Source organism: Pteropus medius, unplaced genomic scaffold, assembly GCF_902729225.1.
Source record: "Pteropus medius unplaced genomic scaffold, Ma_sr-lr_union100, whole genome shotgun sequence".
Lineage (NCBI taxonomy): Eukaryota > Metazoa > Chordata > Mammalia > Chiroptera > Pteropodidae > Pteropus > Pteropus medius.
This window is the reverse complement of record NW_024353517.1, coordinates 2,370,069-2,390,655: the sequence shown is the minus strand read 5'-3', so window position 1 is coordinate 2,390,655 and position 20,587 is coordinate 2,370,069. Positions and strand designations below refer to the sequence as shown.

General features: G+C 49.5%; 1 protein-coding gene across 1 annotated transcript; it reads right to left on the bottom strand.

Annotated features, from left to right (window-relative positions):
* Nucleotides 1-2,926: 2,926 nt before the first annotated feature.
* DVL3 (dishevelled segment polarity protein 3) lies at nucleotides 2,927-17,691 on the bottom strand. The gene is given in 16 exon segments (XM_039850858.1): nucleotides 2,927-4,139; nucleotides 4,141-4,342; nucleotides 4,444-4,659; nucleotides 7,643-7,810; nucleotides 7,993-8,124; nucleotides 8,727-8,876; nucleotides 9,032-9,099; nucleotides 9,214-9,290; nucleotides 9,496-9,635; nucleotides 10,266-10,335; nucleotides 10,552-10,645; nucleotides 10,823-10,958; nucleotides 11,154-11,263; nucleotides 11,384-11,505; nucleotides 12,044-12,113; nucleotides 17,230-17,691. Coding segments are annotated over 16 exon segments (2,127 nt in total). The 5' UTR covers nucleotides 17,391-17,691; the 3' UTR covers nucleotides 2,927-3,928.
* Between the last annotated feature and the right edge of the window lie 2,896 nt (nucleotides 17,692-20,587).

Sequence of the window (20,587 nt, the reverse complement as noted above, 5' to 3'; positions counted from 1 at the left end):
CTTAATTTTTTTTTTCCCCACAGCATTCTGGGAATTGTAGTCTCTGCAGTCACTCATTTCTAGTTCAGTGTTTCGGAGAGCCTCGGCAGATTAGTGCAATTTGTTGAAGCTCATCTGTTAAGCCTTGGATTGCTGTAGGCCTTTTCTGTTTCCAAGTCCTAGGACTGGCTGACCTCACTGTCCACACAACACGTGACTTGGCAATAGAAGTTTTATGCTGAACGTACTGCTTTCTAACACCACCTCTCATTCTCACAAAATTTTTTTTTCATCATTTATTTGTGCCAAACACGAGCCTTTTCCCAGGGATCAAGACTCAAGGAAGAGCTCTACAGCCATGCCCCCTGAACGTGCTGGATCTTGGATCTGTCTGATCTCAGAAGCTAAGCAGGGTTGGGCCTGGTTAGTACTTGGATGGGAGACCACCTACCATAGTACTTGGATGGGAGATCACAGGAATACCAGGTGCTATAGACGGTAAAAAAAATAAAAATAAAAAACAAAAATAGAAAAAGACTCGGAAGGGGACAGTGAGGAGGCAAATACTTGGAAAAAAATAATTCTTTTTAAGAATATGTCTACGGCTGAAACATATTTCATTAACCAATGTCACTGTAAAAAAATTATTTAAAAAAAAGAGTATGTCCATGTTCTACCTCAGCTATTCCTATGTAACTGTCAGCTCCTCAAGGACAGAACCTGTGTGCCTTCTAGTGACAGGCAGATAAGTTGCTTAAAAAACTGCTGGCAAGGTTAATTTAATTGGACATGGGATTTGAAATCCCCTCTCTGATGAACAGTGTTAATCTTCACATCCAAGCTGAGAAAACAGAGCTAACCTTGACCATGAAAGGCCTGCCTGGCTTTTGCAGGACCTGAGGAAAATCTGTTGGCTCTTCTCTTTATGTAGGGAGAGATACCCTAATGCCTTCCCTAGTTAGGGCTGACCCATCATGAGAGGAAGGAAAGGCAAGAAAGGGCAAACCTTGCAAGCCGTACTGTCCCTAGCGTCTTCTTGCCAGAAGCCAGGATGTGGCAGGATGAATATTTGACCTCCTTCATTCAAACCATGGTCATAGCTTGAAGCCATTAAGTGACTGAATACAGGCATTTCTGATCCCTGAATCAGCACTCAATGCTTCATTCCTGCCTTTCCAAAAGCTTTATCTTCAACAAATGCCCTAAACCAGGGTTCCCCAATCCCCAGTCCATGGACCAGTACCAGTCCTGTTAGGAACCAGGCCACACAGCAGGAGGTGAGTGGCTGGCCAGCAAGCGACAACGCTTCATCTGTATTTGCAGCTACTACCCAGCTCTAGCATCACTGCCTCAGCTCCACCTCAAATCATCAGGCATTATGTTCTCATAGGAGCACCAGTCTCTGGTGCCAAAAAGGTTGGGGACTACTGCCTTAAACCCTTACCAATTTAGAGATAAAATAATAAAATAATAATAATAATAATAGCTACCATTTATTGAGCACCTATTCTACTGTGTGCCAGGCACTGTGCTAGGCACTTTCGTACAATATCTAATTTAAATCCTCACAACAACCCTGTGAGGTAGGTATTATTATTATGATTTTACATATGAGAGAATCAAGGCTCAGAGAGATTAAATAACTCTCCTATCACACAACCAAAAAGTAGTAGAGCTGAGATTCAATTCAGAACAACCTGACTCGAAATCCCATGCTCTTGTGAACTAGAGTAGAGGCAGAGGGGAGAAGAGGGCCAAATTCAAGAAAGATTGTTGGAGTGGAATGGATGTGATCTGCTGACTAGTAAGATATGGGAAGGAATTTAAGACCATAAATGTTTCTAGCTGGTGAGCCTATGTAGATTGTGATAAAGGTAACCAGGATTTGAATTCAGGAGGTGATGGGGAAATGAGTTGAGTCCATATAGACACATCCATGGAGATGTCTACTGGATGATAAAAATACAGATCTAAAGATCGGAGGGAAGTTGGGGCTAGAGATATATATCTGAGAATCGCCACCATATCAGTGGCAGTTGAGGACATCAGGATGGATGACACCATCTGGGAAGTAGGAGAGAGAAGTAAACTGAAGATAGAACAATGGGAGCACCAACACTATAGACATGAGCAATAGTGGAGGAATTCTCAAGAGAGTGGGACAAAGAAGAGTCAGAGAAGAAAGAGAAGTACAGGAGGCAGCCCTGTAGTGATGGCTAGAAGAAGCCATGGTCTGGGTTGGGAGCAAATCCAGAGTTTCCATTAGGCAGGCAGGGCTGAGTCAGACTTCCAACACAGTCCTCATTCACCAAAAACCCTAGGAAGCATTTGTTAAATGAATGAATGCCAAAATGCCCATACCCTGGCTTACCCCAAAGGCTGGAGCTTAGTACTTTATCTCACTCCTAACACCCCAGTTCTGAAAATATGGGAGCCTAGGTGAGCCAGGAGGATTTATAGAAGAGGCTTAAAGAGAAAGTCATGATTTGTTTAAACTGGAAAATAAGATACAAAGTAAAACCTGGCACTCTGTCTGGAAGTCCGAGAAGTCCCCCTACCCAACCATGCTCTGGGGTATCATGGTGATTATGAAAACAGGAAAGGGTGTGTGTGGCAGGGGGCACAGTGAAAACAGCCTGTCAGTTGTCTGGGGAGTCATCTGCTAAGCCCGGCCTGAGACCCAGCTTACGGTCTTTATCAAGGTAGGAAGATAGGGACATGCAGGGGAGGCTCGAGGGCTATGAGGAAGGGGAGGAAAGGGAGGGGTTAAGTCAGGGGACCAGCCCCACAACCTGGGAGAGAATTGGGAGAGAGGGTCCAGCCCTCTGGGCAGGGACCGGCCCTGAGGCTTAAGTGGACTTGCATAGGCACGTGTGTGTGTGTGTGTGTGTGTGTGTGTGTGTGTACACATGTGTGTGTGAGAGAGAAATAAAGAGCATGCACACACTCTCTGGAAAAGTGAAGTCTCTCATACAAGGGCAAGAGGCTGGGGGCCCTCCCCAGGAGCCTAGTGACTGAACATGTTAAAGTGTGGGTATGGGGGTTGAACATCCTTGGGAAGCCCTGAGGGGCTGCTGAAGCAGGGTTCCTGGTCTCCTCGGAGGCTGGGCCTCCCCTTGCTGAGGGCTCACAGAAAGTCAAACAGCCCGAAATTCTTGGCTGCTCCAGGCCCAGGAAAAATTGGGGGAGGAAAAAAGAAAGAAAGAAATGTTTCAGGCCCAGAGGTGAGATGAGCCTGCTGATTAGTAGGGTTAGGGGTCTGAAGGAACCAGCACACAATTGCAGGCAAGGCAGGGTGGTGGTAGGGTAGAGCAGAGATGCTCCATGGAAGCTACTAGCAGATCAGGCAACTGCAGGCCCTTCTGGGCTTCTGGTAAGGGCCTACCACAGGCATGAATAGCACGGACAGTTACTGGAGGTGACCACAGCTCCAGGGTACAGGCAGCAGGCAGCAGGCAAGGGACAGTTAGGAAGAGGCACAAATGAAGTATTTTTTTGGTGTTAGTATTGTGGGGAAAAGTTGAGAATGGCACACATGCTTGAGGGGATGAGATTAACAGAGGAATGGCAAAACTGAACGAATGGTGAAAGGGAACTGAAGGGGGAAAAGGTGGGGATAAGGGACTGAGCAGGCACTTAGGGGCACCGCTAGGGTGACTCCTGAAGTGTATGCAGAGAAGGGAGTAAGGAGCAGGACTTTCCATGAAGGATCCTGGGAAGTCCTGTGTAGCAGGTAGGGGCAGAGGGACAAGCTGGAGCAGCCTGCAGGTTAGTGGATCGGTGGGTGCACCCCGCCCTTGCTGAGCCCAGCGAGCAGTTAGCGCGCCTGGATTTAGTTCTGTTTATTTCCCTTTCAGGTACCAGACAAAGTAAAAAAGATAGACGGATGGAAAGAGGGACGCAGCCAGCCAGGGTAGGGGCAGGGTGGACGTGGGGGGAGGGGCCCTGCTCACATCACATCCACAAAGAACTCACTGGGGTTTCCCATGGCCATGCGGAAGGACTGTCTGCTGGCGGTCAGTTCAGGGGGCACCGAGGCCAGGTCACGGCCAGGAGGGGCTCCTGGGGGTCCCATGGCCACAGGCGGTGGGGGCATCATCAACATGGGAATGAGAGAACTCCAGGACATGCTTCAGTCGATGTGGTGCTCTTGCTGGCCTGGAGTGGTGGCTACGGTGGCTATGCTCGCTGGCGGTAGGCCCTGAGCGCTCGCTGGGCGCCCGCTCCCGCGGCCCCCTAAGGCTGCTGCGGGTTGTGTGGTCCGACTCGCTGCCACTGCCTCCAGACTTCGAGTCCCCAGCCTTTGGGTCCTTCTCTTTCCGCCGGTCACTGCCACTACGGTTGGAGCCACTGCTCCGGCTACCTGGAGAAGACAGGCAGGGACCGGTTTGGGGATGCTCAGAGCTTGCAGAGGAAGCCTAGGGCTAGCCTGTGACTCCCACTCGACGGCTCCCTTTGCCTTACCTTCACTGTGCTGACTGCTGGCGCTGCCTCCGCCGTAGCTGTACCCCAGCTCAGGAAAGCCTGGATGCGGGTTGTAGGGGTGCGGGGGTGGTGGGTACTGGTAAGGGAAAGCCATGGGCCAAGGGGCGGCCCCCGGGTGCGGCAAAGGGGCCAGTGTGTCCTGGTCAGAGGCACCACTGGAGCCGTCATGATCATGGAGAGACAGGTTGGCCATGTCTGTGGAGGTGAGAGGGCAGGATGAGCTGGTATGGTACTCTCCCATGCCCCCGTCACATCCCTTTGTCAGAAGAGAGAGGTCCCCAGCCTAGGTCGAGTGGGTGCCTTTGAGATGATACCAACGGCTGTGGTAGTTTCTTCCCAAAATTGGAGGAGGCATAGGCCTGAGATGTCTCATTCCTTCAGACTCCCTCCCTCCAGCCCTTCCCCTCACCCTCCTCAAGGAGGCTCTGAGTCACTACTTCAGAGCCTCAGCACTAAATCCTGACACTCAACTCCCAGTCACATGGAGACCCCCTACCAAGCCTTTGGCAGTTTCTCCTCCTTTCTCAGTGGGCTGGAAAGGGCAAAGCTCATTTGGCAATTTTCTCCTCTGTTCACTTAGAAGATAAAAGGTAGGAGAAGGTGGGAGGCTGAAATACCAGACCGCTACCAGGTACAGCGATTCATTAGGCACAATACAAAGCACTTCATTTCATGCAAATGTTACCACAATCCTATGAAGATGTTAGTCACGTTTTTTTCCAGATGAGGAAAGTGCAGTCCAGAGAGGTTAAATGACCATTCTGAGGTCAACGCAAATTGTAGCCAGACCAGAAGCTAAAAGTTGCTTACTTTCTTACCTTTCCAGATTAGGGTGTTATTAAGGAGTAGGGAGCCTTCTGGGAAAATTCAAGTGAAAATTTGCCTTCCCCCTTCACCTAGCACTAAAAATAATACCCGCTAAAAGCTAGAATGAACATAGCCTTTCAGAGCCTCCCCATATAGAAGGCCCTTGGCCCAGATCAATTTTCTAGTGCTCTTGGGGAGGGTGGGAGCTGGGTGGGAAGGGCCCAGAAAGAGAACAACTTAGGTGCCCCCTTTGTGCTCTCCACCCCATTTCCAGCCAGGCCTGGTTCTTCGCAGCACTCCTCTTACTGTATTAACATTACTTCTTTCACGACTTTTTCTCCCCAGTAAATTATGCACTCCTTTAGGGCAAGGCTGCCCCCACCAATGTTGGAACTACCTGGGAGTGTAAGGGGCCACCAGGACTAATGACCTGCCTGAAACACCCTTGCTTATACCCTCCCTCGCTGTACCAGGTCCCAGAGCTCTGAGAGAGCTGTAATTGCTAGGAGCCAGCTGCCAGATACAGACTGAGCCCTTTGTTCCAAGCCCTTAAGTAGGCCAGCCCAACCTTCCAGGGGAGGTCAGGAGACGAAGCTCTGAGGGGGCTGAAACAGCCTGTGAAGTCTGCCAGCCAAAAATGAACCTGTCAAGGCCAGCAGCTAGCATGGAGGGTGGTGGTAGCGGAAAGCTTGGGCCTGCCTTGGCTCATGCTCAAAGAGCTGGTGACTATTTCAGCCTCTAGGCTGTTGTCTCTGGGGGTGGAGGGGTGGTGATTGTGTCCTCTTGGAGTTACCCAGGTCCCCAGCTCTTTCCTTTGAGCCTGCCACATTCTCGGCTAAGGCAACCTTGGTCAGTAAGAAGGAAAAGGCCTGTCAGCATCTCCCTGAGCTGGGCTTCTTGTGGCCTTGGTCCATCGGTAGAAGATCCAGGAGGCCCCAAGGATAGAATAAGGTCTCTTGGGCAAAAGCCACAGCTATTCGGAAAAGCTTTGTGTCCCTGGAAATTTGGGGCTGGGGCTGACTTCTGCCCCAGGATAATAACCATATCTGATTGAATCAAAGAAGCCACTGAGTGTAAGATACACCTCAATTTCAGAGATATTGAAATGTGAAAAAAATTTTTATCTTAGAATCAATTAAATATATGAATAATGGACTTTTTTAGGGCAGTGCTAAAGTGTTATATATACATTATATTATCCTCAAAACAGCTCTATGAGATAGGTTCTACTATTACCTTCACCTTATAGATCAAGAAACTGAGGTACTGAAAGGCTGTGTCACTTACTCATGTTTATACAGTAAGGGTGGAGCTAGGATTTGAACTCACAACTGTCTAACTCCAAAACTCTATGCAAAACCCTGTCACTACTCCATGGGACCATGCTGGAGCTGTTAAGGGCCAGGGACCCTTCTTCCACCAGGAAAACAGCCTTTCTAGTCCCTAGAACCTAATCGGAAACATTTTAAGAGTTAGTTTTTGGACTCCAGCCAACACCACTGGGTTGAGAGAAGGCTCCTTCAGGCAAATAGCTGAAAGTGGGCTTCAACTCCTAAGCCCTGAGCAATGCTGTCCTGTTTTGAGGACTCCCCTTCTCAAGGGTTGTCCTCAAGCTCAGAGGAAGGGGGATTCCATGCAGATCCCTTTTGCTTAATAACCATCATTGGCTTTGCACTTGCTCAGGATCAAGTCCAAACTCCTTTGTACAGCTTGCAGAGTCCTCTACAACCTGGCCCTGACATCCTCTCCAGCTCCATCCTGAGGCGCAGACCACCTGTAGGGGTCTGAGGAAACTATGGACTTGGGGCCTCAGGCCAGCCCCAGGTCTTGCCCTGGTGGAAACTGCTTGGTGCTAGGAGGCTGAGCAGGCGCCAAGGAACTCTGGCCTTGCTGAGACAATGTTTCTGCAGACCACATATCTGGGACAGCCCCAGATGGTGGGAAGGGCTCTGGAGCCAGAAAGACCTGGATCCATGGCCTAGCCCCTCTGCTTCCAGCTGTGAGAACTGGAGTGGACTGTTTAACTGCTGTATGTCTCCAATGCCTTATCTGAAAACAGGGATAGTAATCCATTGCCCCGAGGGTGAAGAAGAAGTTGTAAGAACTTATAGACAGTGCATGATGCTTTAGAAACAATCAGCACGGTGCCAGGCACAGAGCAGGCACTTAGAAAGTACCAGCCCCTTGGGGAGGATACAAGGCAGGTGAAGAAGCTGGACTGAGCTCTACTTCTACCACAGAACTCTCAGGCCTTGAACTGAGCCCCAGCTTCACTGTCTCCTCCTCTGGACTCCCTGGTCTGCTGCCACATTCCTAATCACCTCCCCACTCCCCGCCAGAAGACAGGGCAAGGAGGTGGAGAGGCACGTACTGCCGCAAAGGTCGCCGAAGATATAGTAGCACTGCTCGGAGAAAGTGATCTTGTTGACAGTGTGGCGAATGAAGCCAGCTTTCAGCAGGTTGCTGGCGTACTTGCGGGCCTCTCGCCGGTCAGTGAAGCCTTCCACGTTGTGGTACAGCCAGTCCACCACATCCGAGCCTGGGGGCAAGGCCGCCACTTGATTGGGAGGCTCACTTAGGCTCATCTGGCCTCACAGAAGCCATGAGATGAGGGCTGGCTCCAGCTCAAAGGAGTGGCCCAAAGGAGTTCTTGGGTACCCTGGCCTGCCCAGCCCCCTCACTCCCCTCTCTGTCCTTCATTCCACCATGGGGCCCTCTCACCGATGAAAGCGTTGGGGATGGTGATCTTGAGCCACATGCGGTCTCGGACCTCCAACCCCGATTCAGGGGAGGCCATGGCTTTCACAATGGCAGCCATGTCACTGTGGATGGACAGGTGGAAGTCATCTAGCCCTGGAGGTGGGAGGCAGAATGGTGAGGCAGAAAGGGGCTGTTGAGTTAGGCAGAGAGGAATTTGCATTCCAGCTCTACCATCTAATAAATATGGACCAATGTTGGACAAATTACTGACTTCTTGGACACTCAGTTTCCCCTTCTGTAAAAATAGGAACTTTAATATCTATTTTATAAGGATGTTTGAAGAGAATTAAATAATGTAAATGAAGGTGCTTATTAGCACAGTGCATAATGTGTGTTGTGGTAATAAAAATGGCAGTCATTATTGGTATGCTTACTTTATGTCACGCACTGTGATTGATGATTCACTTATATCCTCTCATTAAATGCCCAAGAACCTGGTAAAGTGCATATTATTAGTCCAGTTTTACAAGAGGAAACTGAGGCTCACCGGGTGCTCAATACTGGTTCAGAAGCAAATACTGTTTAGTGAGGGGCAGGTGTCCACTGAAGGAAGCTGCAGTGTGAGGTAGCCGAAATGAGCTGAGTCCCTTCTCCAGCCCCCTCTGACTTTCCAGCAAGAGTCTCCATATGGGCCTTCATCAGTCCCTCCCACCTGGCCCTGTCTGCTGGGCCTAGGGGACAGGGTGGACACTCACGCTCTGTGTCAGGGATGGAGCTGGTGATAGAGGAGCTGGTGGAGGTGATGGTGCTCAGGGAGGGGCTCATGCCGTAGGCAGGGAAGGTGCCAGTCATGGCTGCAGTGTGGGAGACCCAGGCTGCAGGATCAATGGGCCTGATGGGCTCGCCTGCAGGGAGAATGAGGAGTCAGGGGCTGCACGCACTGCTCAGTGCCAGGCCCTACAGGGTAGGTGTGAGGGTTCGGGGCAACACCAAAGGCAGGAGAGACAGGGCTCACGTATGCCAGGCACCAGCGTTAGGACTGAGTCCCCCATCCACTTACTCCTGGGCAGTGTGAAGCAACCACGTGGGCTTGGGTCCCAGCACTTGGCTACAGTCAGGGTGATGGGCCTGAAAGCAAGGGTGTCCCTAGTGAGGGCAGGATGTGTGGAGGCCAGACCAAACCCCTTGCCTGAGAGCCAGAAATGTCTGCCTCCTCTTCTGTAATGCCCATCCCATACATACCCTGGTTTGTGCACAATCTCCCGCAGTACCCGCACCGCGTCATCATTACTCATGTTCTCAAAGTTGATCTCGTTTACCTGGGAAAGAGGACCAAGAGTGGAATAAGCAGCTGTGTTGGGGAGGTGGGTAAGGCAGCTTGGTAGGTCAGAGGGTCTCCCCCCGCCGCCCCAACCAAGAAGAGGCGTCTGAACAGAGTACGGAGGATAGGAAGAATGAGAGGGTACAGAGGGTATATCTCCCCACTCCCTATCCACACCCAGCCAGGGTGGTGAGCAATGGTACCTGTAACAGCATATCTCCTGGCTCAATGCGTCCATCAGCAGCCACAGCCCCACCCTTCATGATAGAGCCAATGTAGATGCCTCCGTCACCACGCTCATTGCTTTGGCCCACAATGGAGATGCCCAAGAAGTTATACTTTTCTATGGGGAGTAATAAGACCTTGAGAGGGGAGCGAGGTTCCTACCTAAATTCTAAACCCCTTATTAAAAAGGGTGGGAAGGGACGAGAACTAACATTTTTTGAACTGGAATCAGGCAGTGTTTCCAACCTGCTCAAACATGCTTTCGATTAATCCTTGATAGCTATAAGGCAGAGACTCTCAGTCCCACTTTACAGAGTAGGCAACTAAGGTTCAGAGAATTTAAGTGACTTTTCTAAACCATTAAGTGGCAAAATCAGTATTCAAACTTAGACTTAAATTCCAAAGTTTAGGCTTTTTTCACTATACCTAGCTATCTACTAAAGAAAGTACCTATGGCAAAAATCAGAGAGCAAGAATGCAATGGCTGAAAAATGGGAACAGGAAAGGAATCAGAAGTTACTTCCCCCAGAAAGCTTTCTCTGATGGCTTTCCCTGCTTCCATAGCTCTCTGTGCTTCTCTTTGTCATAGCCCTGATCATGAGATACTGAAATGATCAGTTTATGTACAAGTTTATATTTATGAAAGAGAGCTCCTTGAGGGCAGGGGACGTATCTTGTGCTTCTTTGAATTCCTTGAGTCTGCCCAGTGTCAGGATACGTTAGGCACAAGGTGTTTCATCTGACTCACCCATGTTGAGAGTGACCGTGATGATGTTGAGTGACATGGTGGAGTCCGTGATGCTGCTGAAGGACGAGGACTGTAATAGACAGAGACTCTGAGCAGCAGGCAGGGGTGGCAGGAACTCACTGCTTCCACCTAGCTCCTCCTCAAGGTGAGCCCTTAGCACCATCTCCCCTCCAAAGTTTTTAACACTGACTCAAGGGAGGAAATCTAAGCAAGCACAAGCCCTGGCCCTGCCCCACCCATCCTTAGCATCCCAGACCCTATACCCTTAGCATCCCAGACCCCATACCCGCTCAATCCGGGAAACTTTCTGCTTCCGCCGCCGCCGCTTGTGTCTTCTCATCAGGCGTGAGGCGCTGCTCTGCTCTGTGGAGCTGCTGAACCTGTGGGGCCCACAGTCGTTCCCCACCAGGCTGGCCTAGCCCTGCCCCATAAGAGGCACTGCAGGCCCCAGGTCCCCAGCACAAGGCTCACATCCCTCCCAGGGGCCCAACATCCTCAGGGTTCAGGGCTCCTCAGGGGTCACTTGACCCACAGCACTTATGAAACCAAAGCCCCACCTGCTGGTGGAGTCATCTTCATCTGAATCAAAGAAGCTGGTGGTCTCCAATTCACTGCTCATGAGGGTGGATGAGCTGTCATAACCCCCTGGTTCTCGCCGCCGTTCCCCCTTTGCAGTTCCATTTAGCCGGGCTGCTGCAGGGGATGGAGACAGCTGGGTTCACAGTGCACAATGCAAGAGGAAAGGGAGGACAGAGGGGCAAGTCAGGGTCTGCATTGGGCCCAGGCACATCCAAAGCTCAGGAAGTAGGGCAAGGAGGTGGGCAGCTAAGTGGAAGCTGTGGAAGAGGGCATGGGGGTAGGGAAGACATCTGTTCAGGGAAGACGCACTGTGCTCTGGGCCGTCCCTCCGGCGTGGCCGCTCTCGCTGGGCAGACACCAATGAGTCTGTCTCTGTATCATTGTCCAGGTTCTCCTGGCTGCCCCCACCAGCATGAGGGCTGCACGAAAGATAGGACTTGATGAGGGAGGGGGCAAGATGGGGGCTCCCTCCCCTAGCCCTAGGCTAAGGTGACAGGGCCCTCCCCCACAGGCCCTCCCCACCCTCAGGTCACACTCACTGGAAGGATGGGGGCCGGGAGTCCCCAATGCCTCCCGTGCGCTCCATGGGTGGTGGCAGCTCCGATGGGTTATCAGCACAGAAGGGAGCTGGCTCTGGGTGTGAGCCCTCAGCTGACACCAGCTGATGGGGAGAAAATGGGTAGGGAGTATGGCACAGGGGCACCAAGGAGAAATAGGATAGTTAGGTTCCGGCAGGGCATGAAGACTTGGGGAGAATAAAGAAGGGGACATGAAGGGAGAAGACAGGACTATGCAAGGGTAGCTGAGATGAGAAGTGGAACCACTGCCAGATTGATAGGGTAGCAGGGAGGCATGGGTTGGTGAAGTGGGATGGGGGCAGAGAACAAGGGTCAGTGGTCCAAGGCAGAGGTCGACAGCTGACCGAAGGGAACCAGAGGCAAAGTGCCTCAAAGGGCATAGGAGACGATTTTGTCTCTAATGTGTGTTTCTGTGTCTGCCTTTCCTCCTTCCCACCATTTCCCTACTTTTCACCAAAGCTATAGAATTTGGTGTAGAAACTGTTCAGTTAGAAAACTCAAGGAAGATTCAGATATTGAAGCATAACAACATCAGTGACAACCTCAGTGAGACAGGGCCTTCCCTCCGTCCAGCCTACTACAAGAACTCGGGTGGGGAGGGGACTAAGGAGGGTTCCTTACCCAGGACACTACCCGGCCATTGAAGCAGGGCAGCTTGGCATTGTCATCCGAGATCTCTTCCTTCACCACTCTGCAGGGAAAGAGGGGGTGTCGATGAGCTTTCTGGGGTGGAAATCTCAACTCTCAGGGGCTCCTCCACCCTAAACTGGAAATCAAACCACAGCACAAGCCTGTTCAAATGGGAGCAAGGGTGGGGGTGACCCAGCTGCCTTCCTGGGGCATCCTCTCAGTCATCAGGTGATTGCAAATCACACCTGATAAACAGCTGCGCCTCATGAGTGCAGCCACTCCCTAGAATCTTAAAAGCTCCTTACCCACCCCCAACACAGTTCTCCTGGGCTGGACCTTTTCTTTTCCTCTGACCCTAAACCAGAGAAAAGCACATGCTGATTGCTCTCTTTCCCTTCTAAACTGGAAATTCTGACATTCCTCTAGGAGGTGTGGACAAGGAACTTAAGGAAATTAGGAAAGAGAAGAGGAGAAGGCATTTACTGAACATCCTCCACTGTTAATAAGATAACAGCAACAATTGCTCTGGTTTATTGAAAATGTATTATGGACCAAGCACTAAGCTAACACTTTACCTCTATCATTTCATTTAATACGGCAATGCTATAAGATAGATAACAGATGGAGAAACTAAGGCTCAGTAGGTGCAGAAATTTACCTATAGTCTCACCAATAGTATGTGAAGAGCTGGAATTTGAAGCCTAGTTAGCCTGACACCACAGCCTTTATTCCTACCAATTATACCATCTTATTTCCCTGTGGTTACAATATATAATCTTCACATTAGCCTCATCGTATAGACTATATGATCCCCATTTTATGAATAAGGAACTGAGAAATATTCAGTAACTTGTCCAAGGTTAGAGCTAGAAGGTATCAGAGTTGTAATTCAACCCCAAGCTTGTCTGACTCCAAAACCCATACTGTTTCTATGGCATTTCACATTCTTTCCTGTACAATGACAGAGATGATGTGGGTCTGTGGGGGTGGGGGGAGATAGTGATGTGGGACATGGGATGTGGTCACAGGCATGTAGTTTGGCCTGGGGCATGCAGTGAGGTAAGAAGTCAGACCATGACTACAGTTTGGGGCGAGTAGTGAAAGGAACTAGAAAAGTTTGAGGGCCCCCACAATGTGTCAGACATCCCAGGAGTACAGAGCTGGAAAGACGTGATCAGGGGCAAGAGGAAGACACGTGCCTGGAGTTGTGAGCACATAAAGAAGACAGCAAGGAAGGAGGCTGGGAAGCCTAGTCCTCACCGTTTTTGAGGAGCTTCCCAGAGCTGGGAACGTGCTTGGCTCCTTGTGATGCTCACATTCTTGGACTCACAGCCAAGTTCGAAGGCCGAGCCTACCCTCCTCCCTCCCATCCAGCTCTGGCTCCTCCACCATTTCCAATCCCACAGCAACCCCAAGAAAGCAGCTCAAATCATGCTGCTCAGGCCCACCATGGCAGAAAGCCTGGAAATAGAACAGGCTGAAAAGAAGGGACAGAGGAGTAGCTCAGATCTACCAGCCAGTCTGGCCACAGGGTACTGTTAGCTTGCAGCCCTCTATGGGAACTGGGGCTCAAAGGGAAAGGGGGTATGTGGGCCACATGGCAGGGACTCTGTGACCTGCTTTGCCGGGGGTCTCCCTGAAGTGGGAAACTGCTGCTAAGTCCCCACCAGCCCCTCCCCCAGCAGGCCCCACTAAACAGCTCCAGCTACAGATGTTTCCTCTCTTTCTAGGGGTCACTGACAGGTCGCCAAGGCTCTGCTGACTCACAACCATCAGCTGATCTTAAGCAGCCTTGGAGGACCTCAGACAGGCCGCCCCCTCCCACAGTGGAGCTACATGGCTCAGGAGTTCATCACATACACACACACATGCACTCACTCACACCCCAAGTGGAGTCAGACAAATCTGGGTTCAAATTCCAATTCTGCCACTTACGAGCCCTCCCATCTTAGAGAAGTTTCTTAACTTCTCCAGGCCTTTGTTTCATCCTGGTAAACGGGATTCATAAATGCTTGGCATGGTCTGGCATACGATAAAAGCTAGTTTCTGTCCGTTTTTAGCAGGACCCATACTCTCTAACTAGGTGTAACTTTGTAAGGGTAGAAGCCAAACAAATATGCTCATTGTGCATGCAATTAAAAAGCCTTTGCTGAGAGCCCCAGTGTACTTAAAGTGGGAAGTGGTCAGAGAAGAGCAGCAGAGGTGTTCACTGGACAGACATCTGCTGAGTGTTATTTAGGTGTCAGGTCCTGGCTAGTAGCTGGGTAGGTATATGAATAAATAGAGAACAGTACCATACTTTAAAAGCTCAACACAGAGGACAGGAGAATTTGGACCTGGAGAAGCCAGGGGAATAAGGTACTCCTGGAAGAAGGGTCAGAGGCAGGACATTGTGAGACATGGAATGGAGAGCAACATAATTAGTGACCCAACTTCCCATGTTGCCCACTTCCACAGCTCAAGGCCACTCTAGTAGTGGGTACCTTGTTCTTCCATCCACCATCTTCTCAGTGCTGAAAATGTTTATTCTTCCTCTATTTCCCAAATAATTTAAGAGAGTTGGGCCTATTCTGAGTTTGACAAATATTTCTGGAGACCAGATGGGAGTTGGGGAGTCCTCGGGCCTCACAAACCAGAACCTCAGAGGGTAAGCCTGGAGAGACTAGAGAGACAACAGCCTTTCTCCCCTGACCCACTTTCCCATCTGTCAGTAGGGATCAAAGGCCTCTACCTGACCCTCCTCTCATGGGCTAGGATAAGGACTAGCCTTATTACCTCTACAGTTTGCCGAGGCTCAGCATCTCCCTCAGAGAGGATGCATCAGTAAAATGGTAATACCTACAGTAAAATTGTAATACCTACAATTCTGTGATTAAGCCTTAAACTTTAGAGCCAGATTCCTGATGTTGAATCAAGCTCTGCCACTAACTAGCCAGACTGTGTGACCTTGAGTAAGTTACCTCAGGTTTCTGTGCTGTGCTGTAAACTAGGGATATTCCTACTATTTCATAGGGCTATTAAGAGGATTAAATGAGTAAAAATTTGGAAAACATTTAGATCAGTGCCTGGGATACTATAAGGACTATAAAAAGAGTTGTTAAATAAATGATATATATATTCCTCTATTCCTCAGCTATTAGTCCTCTGTGATAACTCTCCCAAGTTTTCTGCTTATTAATCCTTCTGGGGATAAAAAACAAAATCAAACTCCTCCACTTCATCTTTAGTATTCTTCTCGATCCTGTTGAAATGGCCTACTCTGATATTTTGCAAAGGACGGTTTAAGTGCCAGTGATGTGTGCAACGTGTGTTCAGGTGTTACCTGAATGAACACTGCTTAATTTGATAGTGAATATTTATTTTTAACATATTTTAGAAAAAATATAAATAGAAAATAAGAACTGTGAATTCATATTATTGATTTGGTCAAGCTAAGAAAGAGTGAATGGACTGACAGTGGATTTAAAGAACCATATTAAATAAACAGTGAGCAGATGTAATGGGGGCCCTCCTATGACTGCAGTTAGGCCTGGCTCGACAACAGCCTGGGGTGAGTGGGATCTGGCCCAAGGCTGTCCCGGTGCGCTGGACTCCAGCTAATTTGCCCCTATCCCATACCCTGAGGCAGTATCTCGGTCTCTCTTAACTCTATTCTTCTCTAAGCGGACCAAGGCATCTGTGCCCTCATTCCCACCGCTTGCAGAGCTTGCAGAGCTTGCAGAGCTTCCAGAGTTTGCAGATCGATCCCTCTTCAGAATCTTCCAATCAGGGGTGTCTGTCTCTGGACTGAAGCCAGACAATCATTATACACAAGGAGTACCCCACCCCAGGGTAGGAATAACAACAAAAACAAGAATAGTTAGAAGCTGTATAGCACTTCCTATTGTAAAAGCACTTTCACACATATGAGCTCATGGGCTCATCAAACCCCCGAGTTCCAGGGGGAAAGGTGACAGCAAAACATGCCAGGCAGAAGGGAGAGAAGGTGCTTGCTTCTTAGGGCCAGGAGGGCTGGGGTCCTGGGAGAGAAGCCAGACTGATGAACACTGGGAAGAATGTCTCCTCTCACTCAGCTTTGGGGCCTCAGCTCCAAGGAGCAGTGCAGGCCTCAGGCTAGTGCTGGAGGGGCTGTCTTTAGGCCTGGAGGGCCTGGGAAGGCCTTCCCCACAGGCGTCCAGGCCCAGCGCCCAGTTAGTGTGGGGGCCTCCTCCTCCCCCAGTCCCCTGGGAGTTGGGGGTGGGTGGGTGAGGGAATAAGCCCCGCTCCCCCTCCCAGGCCAGCTGCTACAGAACCTTCCGGCTCCAACATTCCATCCCCTCTTAAAGGGGAAGTTACTGCTTCCAAACTCCGCCTGTCCAAAGCCTTGCAGCCGGTGGAGGAGAAGACCCCGCCAGAGAGGGAAGATGAAGAATACCAAGAGGCTCTTCTTGGCCCTCCCATCCAGGCTCCGGGGCCCTTTCCAAGGCCACCATCTGGAGGAAAAAGGCCCCAATTCTGAGGGGAAATCTGCATCTGGGCTGGTGGGGACTCCTCATCAGGGGTCAGGCGCTCTGCTCCCTTGACAACATCCCACACACCCCACAAGGAAAAGGGGGACAGCTAAATAAACAGATCCGCAGGCCTTAGCTTACAGCCTGGCGCCTGAGCACCCTCGGTTCCCCCTCCCCCTTGTTCAAAGTCCCACAGCACAGCCCAGAGATGCACGGTACTCCAAATATGGCTCGGAGCTGTGGAGCTGAAGAGTTGAAGAAGGCACAGACGGAGTGCCAAACACCCCAGGTCTGTGCTAAAAAGGTGGCTCCCTGGCAGGAGAAAGATCGGGTACTCGGGCTCTGGAACTGGCTGGAGGGATGGGGAGGTGTGTCTGTGTGCGCCGCTGGTCCCTGAGAGGTGAGGGGGTCTTCCTGGCCTGGAACTGTGATTGCTTTTGGGGAGTTGGAGTCCCCCTAAAAGTAGGGAGAGGGCAAGGACTCCCACAAGAGCAAAAGGAGAGTCCCTTGAGGGTCTGGCACTCCAGCATCTCAAAAAACCAAGGGTAACCCAATGGCCAAGTCGCCCCCTAGAATCCAGAGTAGGGCTCGAAAACAGTGTAGCAAAGGGAGTCCAAACTGGCCGAGTGGCCCCTAGAAGCCAAAGGGGACGGGGGTCTCCCGGAGACGAGGCGGGGTCATCCTCACCCGAAATCGTCGTCCATAGACTTGAAGAAGAACTTATAGCTGGGTCGCTGCAGAACGCCCTTAAAGTCCGCCAAGGTGACGCGCTCGGCGGGCAGGGGCAGCTTCACCAGGTACGGCGTCTCCTGCCCGTCCAGGTGGTAGATGATCTTGGTCTCTCCCATGGCTCCGGCCTCGGGCCCGGCGGCCCTCGTGCGGCCTGCTCGGGCGGCCGGGCCGGGCCTCTCCGGCGGCGGCGGTGCTCGGCGCGGCCCAGTGGCTCAGCCCAGCTTCAAGGCCGGCTACGGTGCCAGGTCCCTTGTTCTCCGGCCGCTCCCGGGTCCCAGCGCCGCCTGCCGTCGCCGCGGCCGCCGCTTCCGCTCCCCACTCTCCCGGCTCGGCTGGCAACGGCGACTCTTCCGGTGGCCGCGGCCCACCCGGCTCTGGGTCTGCGGCCCGGCTCGCTCCCCTCCCCGGGCCCCGACGCGGCGCGGCCCCTCCCCGGCGCGGCCCCGCCCCCGGCCGCCGCCGAGCTGCCGCCGAGCCGCGCTGGCCTCGCGGCAGATGGCCTGGCCCTCAGCCGGGCCCCCTGGATACTCCGCCCACCCGCCCGACCGCGAGCTCTAGCTCCTGCGCTCAGGTCCCAGGCCGGCGAGAGCGTGGCAGCGGTCGCCTAGGGCTCCAGAGATGGAGGGGCAGATAGATCTCTGGATGGCCGTGTTCCTGGACTCTTTAAGGCCCAGGCTCTGGACTCAAGGGGGTCCGACTGCTGTTCTGAGGAGGGGTGTAATGCAGGGAGTCGCTTTGGTCCCTGGAGATGGGTGGGTGGGGGGTTCTGACATAGTATCACTGGGGGAAATGATCCTGACATGGCCCTTTAGGGTCTGTTAATAAGTGTCATTGAGTCTACCAAATTAAGCTCCTTGAGGACAGAACAGGATGCAGTGCTGATTCCTTCTTATAACCTCAGTACCTAGGCGCAAAGTAGAGAAATGAATACAGAATGAGTGCAATAATGAAAATGTGTACATTGAGACAGTCCCAAACCAGAACTAGGTATAATTGGTTCCTAACAGATCTCCTTACCCCTAGCTTTAAGTTCATTTAATAAATATTGAGTGCCTACTACGTGCAAGGCATAAAGCAAAAACAAGACAGAAAAGGCTGCTCTCAGGACCTTTGCTCATTTAGGAGGAGGTTTGTAAATAACTTCAGACTGACAAATGCTATGAAAAAGATAAAATGAAGTGCTGTGATAGTAACAGGGGAAAGAGAAATATGAGTTGTCAGAGAAGGCCTCTTCCATTTTAGTTAAGACCTAGAACTAGTGAAGAAACAGCTATAAAGTCTGGTTTGGGGGGAGAGCATTCCAAGTTGAGGGCAGAGTCAAGTATAAAGGCTCAAGGCAGGAATAAACTTGACAAATTTGAAGAACTGAAGAAGGCTATTATGACTACAGAGAGGTTGGAAAGGTAGACTGAGACCAGCTCATATAGGTCCCTTTAGGTCACAGTAACAAATGTGGGCTTCTCCCACTCCATTCTGTATGGTTGCCAAACTAGCATTTCAGAAGTACCTCTTTCAGACACCTCTTCTGCTCAGAAACCTCCCCACATTGCCCAGTACTTTCCAAATATTTGTAGCATGATCTCAAAGCCATCCACAGTCTAACCTCTACCTACCTTTTGTTTCATTATACCCTGGCTGAAATTTTTTTACATGATTAACAGTATTTTTATTTTTATTTTTTTTAATCCTCTTAAAGATTTTCTGAATGTTTTAAGTTAGTCATGTAACTATGGATAACTTAGCTGATTTGTCTATCCTTCATTTTCCTTGATTCCAATCATTATTTGTAATTATACAGTGCCTCATTTATTGGCAACATGTCAACTCCCTTTCTGGCTCAGCTGCCCTGTTTCTGCCTTGATCACTGCTGATCAGGTCTCACTTACTTTATTATTATTTATTATTATTTTTTAACATTTTATTTTTTAATTTTTTCCTCCTCCCCCTTGGCTGAAATTTTGACTTCAGCAAATCAACCTATTTGTTAGCCCCTGCACACAACTTGTATATTTTCATCTCATACCCTTTCCCTTAAATTTCTATCAAAGCAGTATGTGTGTAGTCAAGCAGTATTAAGAAAGCTTTTAATAGCAGTCCTGTCTCATTTCTCTTCTCACTCCGTTATACTTGTTTTTTTAGCTCATACTATTTTTTTTTATCTTGTGAGCATCTTTTATTTTCCTTTCATGGATATGCAAAAGAAATTAATAGGAATGTGAGATTTACCTGACTAGCTCATACTATTTCTTGCATTCTAGACATTGCTTATTGATTTCCAACTTTGACTGATCCCTCTCTTCCACCTCTCCCTAACCTCTTAAAATAGTAAAATCTCACTTTTGGTTAAGTCAATATAGTACTTAGTATTGATATTTTGACTATGAATAAATGCTTTCTTTACAACTTGTTTCTCCTGTTATTAATCACTGCCTTGCTTTTTCATTTGCTTTTTTACATAATATAGTGTACCTATCATTAAGTCGTTCCACATAATCTAATAGTTTCACAATACATATTTTTGTTCACTTTGTCAAAAGCATACTTCAAAGATGTTGTGGGTTTGGCTCCAGACCACTGTAATAAAACAAATTTTGCAATACAGTCACACAAATTTTTGGGTTCCTAGTGTGCAAAAAAAGTTATGTTTACACTATACTGTAGTCTATTAAGTGTGTAATAACATCTAAAAAACAATGTACATACCTTAATTAAAAATTACTTTATTGCTAAAAAATGTTAACCATCATCTGATCTTGTTGGAAAAATAGCACCAATAGACTTGCTTGATGCAGGGTTGCCACAAACCACTTTGTAAAAAACGCAATTATCTTTAAGTGCAATGAAGTTAAACTCAATAAAATGAAATGCCTGTATATTTGATAATCCATCTATTTTCTTCTCTGGAGCACTTCAATTCTCTTGCTCTGGTCTGCACTGCTGGCTGTCTTGACCTGTGCACAGCTACTGTCCTAAGACTTCCCTATTTTGGCCTCAAAATTCCCTTTACCTCTCCTCCACGATGAATTCCCATTTCCTCATACTTTAGTAAAGCACATCTTTCAGAGGCTTCCCTTTGAAAATACGGAAAATAAAATTTTTGAAAACTTGCCAATCTGAAAATATGATTCTGAGTTAAGTGATTTACCTTCAAGAATTTTAAAAGCATCACTCCACTGTCTTCTAGCTTCCAGTGTTGCTATTAAGTGGTCAGTTTGATCTCTTAATTTTCCTGTGCCTTTGTACACGATTTTGTTTTTATTCTCTGGAAGTCTTTAGGAAGTCCTCTATTCTTGGGGTTCTGAAATTTCATGAT